This window comes from Dromaius novaehollandiae, unplaced genomic scaffold (genome assembly GCF_036370855.1).
Source record: "Dromaius novaehollandiae isolate bDroNov1 unplaced genomic scaffold, bDroNov1.hap1 HAP1_SCAFFOLD_41, whole genome shotgun sequence".
NCBI lineage: Eukaryota > Metazoa > Chordata > Aves > Casuariiformes > Dromaiidae > Dromaius > Dromaius novaehollandiae.
Genome location: NW_026991492.1, coordinates 2204410 through 2216108, shown reverse-complemented (window position 1 = coordinate 2216108; position 11699 = coordinate 2204410). Strand labels below are relative to the sequence as shown.

General features: G+C 54.0%; 1 protein-coding gene across 1 annotated transcript; it reads right to left on the bottom strand.

Moving 5' to 3' along the window:
• Positions 1 to 6804: 6804 nt before the first annotated feature.
• LOC135326961 (olfactory receptor 14A16-like) lies at positions 6805 to 7740 on the bottom strand. Its single transcript, XM_064504601.1, has one exon. The coding sequence runs from the start codon at positions 7738 to 7740 to the stop codon at positions 6805 to 6807; it is 936 nt and encodes a 311-aa protein (XP_064360671.1).
• Between the last annotated feature and the right edge of the window lie 3959 nt (positions 7741 to 11699).

Genomic DNA, 11699 nt, shown 5'->3' with positions numbered 1-11699 from the left:
GACATTTCCACCTCTCATAGATAGCCATCCTCTGATGAAATAAGCTGCAATGTTGGAATCAGTCTCTCTCCACTCTTTAGAGAAGGACAATAGGTGATTATTTTAGTCTACTTCAATAAACATTTCCCAGGAGGAGGGAGCACGAGGGACAGAGAAATTTGTGCCTTCAGCTGGGCCTCTGCTCCTGAGTGGGGCCAGGCTCCTGGGACAGAGGGAGCTCATGGCAACCTGGCAGCACTGCCCAGACACAGCTGTGTGCAGGAGCAGCTCCTCTGCCAAGAGCAGCAGGGCTGTGGGCACTGCCTGCTGCTGCTGACATGAGATGAGGCAGTTGCACATCTCTGACAAGGCAGAGAGAAGTGAAAGGCAGTGTGGAGTGGGAGGACAGAGAGTTCATTGTGGGGAAAATCTTCACAGCCCTTGACACGGTAAGTCTCTGGCTGCAGGGCAATGCTACTGAGGTTCCTGGAGGGGACTTCTGAACCCAACCCATCCCATGACCGACAGGCTTTTTAAGAAATGCTCTCCCCGTTCTTCCAGTGCATAGGAAAAGGAGATGCTTTAGAGCAGGGATTCCCTGCCACACAATCAGAGGGACAGGGCATGCTGCTCCCTCCTGCCAGGGGCAGCTGCATGGGGGTGAAGCCTGGGTGTGCCCTCAGGTCTGGGCAGGGTTGTAACTCAGAGAAGTTCAGAGCAGTGATTCTGCCACCTGTGAGGGTCAGCACTCAGCCTGCCCAGGGAGCTCCCCATGGCACTGCAGGGAGAAGCTCTGGGTGAGAGGAGTGACCCCCAGCAGGGCAGGTTTATTTTTCCCACCGAGAGTGTGCTGAGTGGATCAAGGTTGCTCACAGCTCTAGCTCATGCATAGGACATTTCCGAGGAGCCTTTTCAAAAGGAATGTCAAGAGAAGGGCTACTTGAAAGAGAAGGAGCTTTGCTTCAGGAGTCCATACTTTCAGTTCCCTAATTATGTCAGGGAGAAAAAAAGAGAGTTTTCTGTTTTATCAAGGAACTGGGACTCCTGAACCTTCACTCTGAGAGTTTAATAGTTTTGTGAGAAACCTCAGCAAGCCGCTTCATCCCCACGTTAACCTAGAGACAGCATCAGAATCACCTTTGTGGCCTCATAGGACTGTATGTGACCTGCTCCTTAGGACGTGCATGCACAGAGATGTCCCTGGACAGTGCCCTGATCCGGGAGGTTACTGTAGGTCAGAACTGAGCACACAGAGGGTGGGATGGCATCTGTGAGCACTAACAGGGAAAAGATGTTGGGACAGAGAAAGAGCTGCCAGCAGGGACAGCTCCAGGCAGCAGAGATGGTCAGGGAATGAGAGGGAACTGCTAACAGAGACATCATGGGAGAATGGAGTTAGGCAAGCCATGGTCAGTACTTTTGATGCCGACACCTTCCTCTGAGCAAGTCCCCCGTGTCTCCTCTCCCACCCAGCAGAGCCTTTGCCCTGAAAGATATGGAGTCTAAGGCATGAGCCATCTCCTCTGCAGCCAGACCTCTGGCAGAGGGGAGAGGCCTCTGTCTTTCCACGGGCCCATTTCATGCTTCCTGACAAAGGGGATGAGAGTGACTCTCCTGCAATGTCACCATCTGCAAGGTGGCATGCGCAGCTCGGTAAGGCTTTCCTGAGTTCCCATCTGTCTCTCTTTTTCCTTCCCTCTTCTGGCAGCAGGATCATGGGGTTGCTCCTCCTTTCTCCTCCTGTCCATGCTGCTCCTGTTCTTGCTCTCAGCTCTCAGGGTCGAGGTTCAGACATCAGCGCTGCAAGTTGTGCAACAGAGGGATCTGCATGGGAATGAGGTGTCCCCAGCCCCTTTCTCACCTGTGGAGCTCCCCTAAGGAGAGCCTAGCTTCAGTCCTAATGGTCCTTTGACCATTTCCCTGTTGGGTCCTGCTGGGCTGCAGGCTGCCCTCTGGAAAAGCACTGCTGTCTCACAGCATCTCTGTGATATCTGAGAGACAAATGAAGGAGCAGCAGAGATGCTGAGAGTATGGAGATGGTGGTGGGAGGCTGTATATGGGCATCTGAAAAGAGCCCTGTGTGTCCTTGGCTAGAAGAGGAGTGTGGAGACCTCCCTGTGGTGCCCGGAGAAAGGGAGGGAAGGTTGGAGATCTGCACTTTGAAACTAGATTTGTCTGCTCTCAGCAGGGGCTGGTTTCTTTCTAGGGCAACATATGAATGTGGCTCATGCTCCAGCTCAATGAGGTGAGCACAGGACAGCTGGGAACAAGACTAATAGACAGACTAGCTGTCCTCTCTCTGCAGCAAGGGACAGTGAATCCGTTTTTCTCAGGACTCAGTAGAAATGCCAAGGATTTCTGCCTTTGAGGAACACTTCCCAGGGGTGACAAGGACATGCAAAAGAAAATGAGCAATATTAAAAAATGCCTAAAACTTTTTTTACTCAAACCTCATTTTTAACAATTCTGAGTGAAAACGCTGAAAAGCCCTTCTACGTGCAAAGCAGATTTCACCTGACAGAAATTGTCCCCTGTTCCCACTGCTGTACAGCAGGACAATCTCCTCTGGAGCCCACGAGCAGAGGCCTCTGCTCCTCACAGCACACTCAGCCAGTGCAAAGTGGAGCTCAAGCAAGGGAGCTGCACAAACATCTTCTCAGTAAAGGGAGGCAAAGTTGGGGGTTGTATGAGAACTGAAATATTTGGGGGGTTTTTTGCTTGAAAATTCTCTCCTAACTTCTGAATGTCTTTTATTCTTTGGACAGTCCCCCGTGCCTGCTTATAGCAGAATCTCCAACAGCAGCTCCGGCAATGAATTCCTCCTCCTGGCATTTGCAGACACATGGGAACTGCAGCTCTTCCACTATGTACTGTATCTGGGCACCTACCTGGCTGCCCTCCTGGGCAACGGCCTCATCATCACAGCCGTAGCCTGCGACCACCACCTCCACACCCCCATGTACTTCTTCCTCCTCAACCTCTCCCTCCTCGACCTTGGCTCCATCTCCACCACTGTCCCCAAATCCATGGCCAATTCCCTGAGGAACACCAGGGCCATTTCCTACTCTGGATGTGCTGCCCAAGTCTTTTTCCTTGTCTTCTTTATGTCAGCAGAGTATTCTCTCCTCACAGTCATGGCCTATGACCGCTACATTGCCATCTGCAGACCCCTGCACTATGGGACCCTCATGGGCAGCAGAGCTTGTGTCAAAATGGCAGCAGCTGCCTGGGCCAGTGGTTTTCTCAATGCTGCCCTGAACACTGCTAACACATTTTCAATTCCACTCTGCCAAGGCAACACAGTGGAGCAGTTCTTCTGTAAGTCCCCCAGATCCTCAAGCTCTCCTGCTCAGACTCCTACCTCAGAGAAGTTGGGCTTATTGTAGTTAGTCTTTGCTTAGTCTTTGGGTGTTTCATTTTCATTGTGCTGTCCTACGTGCAGATCTTCACTGCTGTGCTGAGGATCCCCTCTGAGTAGGGCCGGCACAAAGCCTTTTCCATGTGCCTTCCTCACCTGGCCGTGGTCTCCTTGCTCATCAGCACTGTCATGTTGGCCTACCTGAAGCCCCCCTCCATCTTCTCCCCAGCTGTGGATCTGGTGGTGGCTGTTCTGTACTCGGTGGTGCCTCCAGCAGTGAACCCCCTCATCTACAGCCTGAGGAACAACGAGCTCAAGGAGGCCCTGAGGAAAGTGATTCAAGTGGTAGTAGTTCAGCAGCAATAAGCTGCCCATCTCTCTTCATGAATCATTTCCAATTCATCTCAGGCAACTCTTTTGTTTTGAGTGTTCTCTCTGTGACAGTCATGTTTGTGAACGAATGTTTGAATGCATCCCACTTCTCCAGAGACACAAACCCCATGTGTCTGACCCAGAGGCCTTCTGTAAATCTGCCCCTCACTGTGTCAGAGCTGGCATCTCAAATAGCATGTCTGTAATAAAAGAGGAATTTCTCAGTGCTGTGCTTGAAGGCTGGGCCCTTCTTCCCAAACTGGAGCCAGGAATGCGATCAGGGATTTGCACCCAAAAAGGCCCTGTTGCCATGCCTGGGTTGTGCATGGGCTACGGGGCATCAGCTCATAGAGTGATGTGTTAGGGAACACGGGCTGGATTGAGCTGTCCCTTGTGGGTGCCCAGTGCCCCTGGAGAGGGTGAGTGGTCAAGAGGTCTCTGCCGGGGACTGTCCCACATATTACAGGGCTGGTGAGAGATGCCCATGCTGCTGGAAGGGGATATGGAGCCATCCAGGGAGCACAGGGGATCTGCAGGGCCAGTGTGTGCCTGGAGTGGGCAGTGAGTGCTGTGCTGGGGAGAGGGGCTGCCCAGAGGGGCTGCAGGCAGCCAGGGTTAAGGATCTCTGGTCATGAGAGCAGTGGCGACATGGGGTGACCAGCCTCCATTTCCTTGTGCCATTGCTGGCCCCCAGGTGTGGGGCTGATGGGGAGGCTGACACCCCTCCCTGTCCCCCCAGCAGCTGCTGTGCCCTGCAGAGGGGCTGGGGCTGTAGTGTCAGTGCCTTGAGCTCTGCACCACCCTGCAGCAGGCACTGTTACGGGCCCACCCCAGCCTGGGCTGCTTCACTGGGCTGGGCTGAGGAGAAGGCGGGGGAGGTGGGGAGAGCTGGGGAGGGTCTGGGATGTGCTGGAAAGGGCCTGGGAGAGGCAAAATGCCAGAAGGCAGCTCCCATGCGTGAATGGTGCCCAGAGCATGGGGAGGAGCAGGGAAATTGGGGCAAAGACCCCTGTCCTTGGCTGCACAGCTGGGGCGCTGGACAGGTGATGCCTTTGTGGGCAGCCAGGCTCCAGGTTCAGGGTAGATGCCAGGTCAAGGGTAGGAGCTCCGGGATTTTCACAGGCTTCCAGTGCAGCCGTGACTGTGGTGAAGGCAAGCGGGCAGAGCCAGGCAGACGCAACTGCAAAGGCTGGGGGTGGGAAAGACAGTGTGGGGCTGGGGAATGCCCTTCCTCTGCTCCCCATGGGGAAGAGAGTCCCCAGGTGATGCTGGACTCCACCTTGGCTGAGGGGAGGGGAGCACAGGGCAGGGTGGAAGAGGCAGATGGACCAGCAGATCCCCCTCCCTGTCTGCCTGCAGCCCCTCCGGCAACTCCTGCTGCCCCAGGGACACAGCAGCCTGCCCCAAGCTGGTGACCAGAGAAACCTGTTTCTCATTCTCGTTTTCTATCTCTGAATGCTGCCCTGCTCCTCTCCTGGGGCATCCCTGCTCCCCAGAGAGCCTTTCCCAAGTCAGTGTGTCTGTGCTGGCCTGGCTGTTCCTGCACCCCTGCCTTGTGCTCCCCGCAGGGCCCCTCTCTGCTCTGCAGAGTGAGTGAGCTGTGGGGCCACGGGGTGACTCCTGACTCAGCTCTGGCCATGCTGGTCAGGGCAGGAATCAGACCCAGCTGGACAGGGATCACCACCACTGATACTGCTGGCACCTGTCTGTGCTCATGGAAGGTGCTCAGAGTGACCCCAGGGCCTCTGCAATGGCAGGAGATGTGTTTGGGTGGGCACTAGCTCCAGCCTGTGGTGTTTCACTGAGGGGGCAGGAATCACTCTCCAGTGCCCCTTCCCTGGGCCCCCTGGGTCCCAACTGCCTCCGTGGGGATTGCAGAGCCCTCGTTTCCCCCTACATACCCGGATTTAGTGCTCTACCTTCTGGTTACTGCACCATGGACCATCCCTCACTTTGTGAGGCTCCACTCACTGCCCACCCCCAGGCACACACTGTCCCTGGAGACCCCGTGAGCTCTCCTGGGGACTCAGATTGCCCTCCAGAAGGATGGGCATCTCTCATCAGCACGGTCACCTGTGGGACAGCCCCGAGGAGGCAATTCAAAGACCATTCCCCATCTCCACTGGCACTGGTCACCGAGAAATGAATCCAACCCTCGGTCCCTAACAGATCACCCAGGGACTCTGAGCTCATTCCCCAGAGCCCATGGAGTCTGCAAGCAGAACAGCAGACCCTGCAGTGGTGCAATCCCTTGAACATATTTTTGACTCCATCTTCTGAAGAAAGGCCAGACTTCAGGCACGTCACACAGGAGAACCCCTTTATTATGGAAATGTTGTTCTGGAGGCCAGGTCTGGCATAAGGGTGCCCAGGGCCTGGTCCTGCCTGAGCTCACAGAAATGCACAAGGAAGCACCATGTTACAGGAGCGCTTAGGCCATGTGCACGCACGAGAGCACAGCAGGACATTGCAGCCCCCACTCAGAGGCTGCAGCAAGGATATGCCTGCTGTGGCAATGTAGGGATGGTCCTGAGGAGCAGAGGGTCTGTCCCCACAAGCTGCATCCAGACTCTCCTCCCTTCTGCTCCCGCTCCGCTGTGAATGTTGGAGCACTGAAGAGGGAAAGGACCAGCCCATGGTGACAGCTGTCTGCCACCCTCGCAGGAGAAGGGTGTGAGATCACACCCTGACTGTGGCTAGGAGATCTGGGCTCTCCTAATGGACATTGGACTTCTGGTCTCACCCTGTCAGTGCTCACCTGAGCCTGGCTCTGGGCCTCTGAGCATCCTTGGTGTCAGTGCCAAAAGAGACACTGCACAGGGAAACCCATTGCACTGGGGGCATCCGAGGGAGCTCAAACTAGTGGGCTCTGAGGTTCCCCCACCTCTGCTGATGAAGGGGGAAGCCTGGCTTCCTGTTTCAACATGGTCTCTGGGTCAGATTCAAAGGAGAGATTCCAGAGGAGACATGACATGAACTGGATATTTTTCTTTGTTTTTTACTGTAGATGTAAAAGAGAAAAGTAAGAAAGAAGTAAATGCACAACACACACCCTTGATTCCGCATATCCTGGTGAGTGAATGAACGAGGGACAGTTACTGGTGCTGACTTTGTACCCATTGGATCAATTTCTTCAGTGCCTCCTTGAGCTCCTTGTTCCTCAGGCTGTAGATGAGGGGGTTCACTGCTGGAGGCACCACCGAGTACAGAACAGCCACCACCAGATCCACAGCTGGGGAGGAGATGGAGGGGGGCTTCAGGCAGGCAAACGTGCCAGTGCTGATGAACAGGGAGACCACGGCCAGGTGCGGGAGGCACATGGAAAAGGCTTTGTGCCGGCCCTGCTCAGAGGGGATCCTCAGCACAGCACTGAAGATCTGCACGTAGGACACCACAATGAAAATGAAACACCCAAAGCCTAAACAGGTACTAACCACAAGAATCCCAACTTCCCTGAGGTAGGCGTCTGCACAGGAGAGCTTGAGGATCTGGGGAATCTCACAGAAAAACTGCTCCACAGCATTGCCATGGCAGAGTGGTATTGAAAATGTGTTAGCAGTGTGTAGTAGACCATAGAGAAAACCAGTGCCCCAGGCAGCTGCTGCCATTTTGACACAAGCTCTGCTGTCCATGAGGGTCCCGTAGTGCAGGGGTCTGCAGATGGCAACATAGCGGTCATAGGCCATGACTGTAAGGAGGGAAAACTCAGCTGAAATCAAGAAGAAAAAGAAAAAGACCTGGGCAGCACATCCCGAGTAGGAAATGGCCCTGGTGTTCCTCAGAGAATTGGCCATGGACTTGGGGACAGTGGTGGAGATGGAGCCAAGGTCGAGGAGGGAGAGGTTGAGGAGGAAGAAGTACATGGGGGTGTGGAGGTGGTGGTCGCAGGCTATGGCTGTGATGATGAGGCCGTTGCCCAGGAGGGCAGCCAGGTAGATGCCCAGGAAGAGCGAGAAGTGCAAGAGCTGCAGCCCCTGTGTGTCTGTGAATGCCAGGAGGAGGAACTCATTGAAGGAGCTGCTGTTGGACATTTGGTCCCACTGGGCTTTGGGGATTGGCTAAGGAGGAAAAGACATTGACAAGTTAGGAGAGACCTTCCAATGGAAGAAAAAAAAAAGTAACATTTCTCTTTGAAAACACCACATTGCTTCTCTTTTTTGGGGAGGATCACTGGGCAGGTACCTTGCTTGAGCTCTGGTTTGTGGTGGCTGAGTGTGCTGTGAGGAGCAGAAGCCTCTGCCCATGGGCTCCAGAGCACTCAGTCCTTCTGCACAGTAGTGGGAACATGGGGACAGGGGTCAACAGCTCTGGCACTCACAGTTTCTGTCAAACAAAATCTATTTGTCATGTGGAATGGCTTTTCAGTGTCTTCACTACCTGCTCTAAAGAACGAGAATTGAGCAACAGAGTTTTAGAGAATTTTTAATAATTTTTATTTTCTTTGAGAGGCCCCTGTCCCCCCTGGGGAGTGTTCCGCAAAGGCAGAAATTCTCAGCATTTCTACTGTGAGTCAAAACAAAACAACAAAAAGATTCACTGCCACTTGGTACAGAGAGGGGACAGTTTATCTGTGTATTAGCCTTGTTCACAGCTGTCCTGTGCTCACACCGCTTTGAGCTGGGGGATGATCACACTCACATGTTGCCCTAAAAAGAAACCAGCCACTGCTGAGAGCAGAGGAGTCCAGTTTCAAAGTACAGATCTCCAAATTTGTCTCTAATTCTCTGGGCACCAGGGGGAGGTCTCCACACTCCCCTTCTAGGCAAGGACACACAGGGCTCTTTTCAGCTGCCTGTTTACAGCCTCCCACCACCATTTCCATGATCCTCACATCTCTGCAACTTCTGCACAGCTCTCTCAGATGTCACAGAGATGCTATGGGACATCTGTGCCTTGCTGGAGGGCAGCTTGCAGCCTGGCAGGACACCACAGGGAAACAGTCAAAGGCCTGTTAGGACTGAAGATGGGCTCTCCTTAAGGGACAGTCCGCTCAATTCCCTACCCCATAGGCTGCATTTCCAGGAGCCACACTGGTCAAAAGTGGGCTGGGGCAACAGCACTCCCATGCAGAGCCCTCTCTTGCACAATTTGCAGCCTCGGTGTCTGAACTGCAGCTGAAAACCCCAACCCCAGGGAGCCCAAGAGAAAAACAGGAGCAGCATGGACAGGAGGGGGAACAAGGAGCAACATCATGATCCTGCTGCCAAGAGAGGCAAGGAGACAGAGACAGACAGGCACTCGGGAAAGCCTTTCCCTTACGTAGGTGGGCATGTCACCTTGCAGATGGTGACATTGCAGGGCAATCACTCTCAGCCCCTTTGTTGGACAGTACAAGATGGGCCCATGGCAGGAGAGACACCCCTCTCCTCTGCTGGAGGTCTGGCTGCAGAGGAGGCAACTCATGCCCTAGACTCCATGGCTGTCAGGGCAGAAGCTCTGCTGGGTGGGAGAGGAGACATGGGGGACTTGCTCAGAGGAAGTGTCTGTGTCAGATGGACTAACCATGACTTGCCCAAATCCATCCTCCCATCATGATTCCGTTAGCAGTTCCCTCTCATTTCCTGCCCACCTCTGCTGCCTTGAGCTGTCCTTGCTGGCAGCTCTTTCTCTGTTCCAACGTCTTTTCCCAGTCAGTGCTCCCAGACCCCTTCCCACCCTCTGTGTGCTCAGTTCTGCCCTACAGAAACCTCCCGGGACAGGGCACTAGCCAGAGGCACCTCTGTGTTTGCAGGTCCTAAGGAGCAGGTGACACAAACCCTGACGAGCCTAGAGAAGGGTGATGCTGGTGCTGTCTGTAGGCGGAGGTGGGAGTGGAGCAGCTTACTGAGGTTTCTCAGACCTACTGATCTCTGAGAGTGAAGGTTTGGGAGTCCCAGTTCCTTGCCAAAGTAGGAAACTCTTTCCTTTTTTCTCCCTGACAAAATCTGGAAACTGAAAGTGCAGACATTGAGAGGAAAGCTCCTTCCCTTTCAAGTAGCCTTTTCCTCGCTTTCCTCTAAAAAGACTCCTCAGAAATGTCCTGTGCATAAGCTGGAGCTGTGAGCAGCCCTGAATCACGCAGCACCCCCTCAGCAGGAGAATGAACCTGCCCTGATGAGGGGCACTCCTCCCACCCAGAGCTTCTCCCTGCAGCACTGTGGGGGGCTCCCTGGGCAGGCTGAGTGCTGACCCTCACAGGCAGCAGAGTCACTGCCCCGGGCACACAGCACCCTGGGGCACAGGGACGCTGCTCTGAATTACACCCCTGGGCAGACCCATGTGCACACCTCAGCTTCACACCCCTGCAGCCATCCCTGGGAGAAAGGTAACAGGCTGCCCTGTCCCTGTGACAGTGCGACTAGAAATCCCTGCTCTGAAGCATCTCATCCTCCTCTGACTGGGATCCTTAAAAAGACAGTCATGGGATGGGATGGGTTTAGAAGATCCCTCCAGGAACCTCAGTAGCACTGCCCTGCAGCCAGAGACTTACTGTGTCAAGGGCTGTGAAGGTTTCTTCCACAGTGAGCCCTCCTCTGTCCTCCCACTCCACACTGCCTTGCACTTCTCTCTGTCTTCTCTCATCTTGTCAGCAATGGCAGGTAGTGCCCAAAGCCCTGCTGCTCTGAGCAGAGGAGCTGCTCCTGCACACAGCTGCCTCAGTGCTGCCAGGTTGCCATGAGCTCCTGTTTCGTTAGCCTGGACCCACTTGGGAACAGTGGCCCAGCTGAAGGTGTGATTTTATTTGTCCTTTGTGCTCCCTCCTCCTGGGAAACGTTCACTAAAGTAGACTAAAATAATCACTAATGGTCCCTCTCTAAACACTGAAGAGACCCTGATTCCAGGCTTGTAATTTGTCTCATCAGAGGAGGGTTATCTACAAGAGGTGGAAATGTTCCCCCCCCCTCCGCCCCGGAAGCCCCTGTTCCCGTCACTTAACTAGGCAGGACACGTAGACAAGGACAAGAAGGGAGTTCATTTACCCAGGGCTCAGGTATTGATTCAAATGAGTCAATCTGGGCATTTCATGCCAGGTGAAAAACCCCTGGTCTGGAGTGGGATTCAGCAAACTCCCATGAATGCCACAAACACACAGGAGGTGGGATTCCCCTTGCCCAAGCTGAAGTGTGCACAACACAGGTGTCTGCACACAAGATCCTACCGTTATAATCACTGGAGGTGGAGGGTGGGAGTCAGTTGCTCACACACAAACCCTTGGTGACATGTGAAGAGACAGAGGTGGTTCAGGGCATGTGCCAGTGTCTGCTTGCTCTGGAGGAGGAACCTGCATCCTCCTAGAGCATCAGGTGGCGGCTAGGTGAGGAATTTCCTTGGCCATTTCCAATGACACTAGATGCCTACTACTACAACTAAAGCTCCACTCACTCTGATGCTGAGACACAAGCAGATCTGTACAGTGCAAACAGCTAATGTAATTCAATGCGGACACTGGATTCAGTGACATAAAGATAGGCCATAGGCAGGGCCATGTCTGATGCCTGGGGTGTCCAGCACAACCACATGTCTCTAGCACATACAGCATGGCACCTACAGGAAAAACATGCTCCTTCGGAGTGGTTGCTGGGCAAGGGCCCCAGGGCATCTTGGGTTTCCTACCTGTGCTCAAACAGCTGAAGCCCACAGATGCCTTGAGGCAAAGTCCATGCCATCTACATCGAAGCGTGCTGCATAAATGAGAGGCACATCACACCAAGGTCTCTGCTCTAGTCTCTGCACTCTCAAACACTCCTAGCTTTCCTCCTCCTGAACTTCTTCTCACCTCCAGATGATATGAACAGGGACTGTGCTAATGATGTCCTCAGGGTGGCTGGATCGCAGGCTGTCCAGGCCCAGGAACTTCTTCAGTGGCACCTTGTCCTTCCTGCAGATCAATACACCCCTGCACAGGGCCCAAGGTGTTGCAAAGTCAGCTCGGACAGAAAACCCCTCTCCTGCCATTTCAGCATAGCCCAGCTCTGTTTCTCCCTGGCCTTGGGCACTGCAGGGTTTGCTC

Bases quoted from the DNA above. Each gene is read 5' to 3' on its own strand.
- LOC135326961 (XM_064504601.1), bottom strand. From the start codon at position 7,740: ATGTCCAACAGCAGCTCCTTCAATGAGTTCCTCCTCCTGGCATTCACA.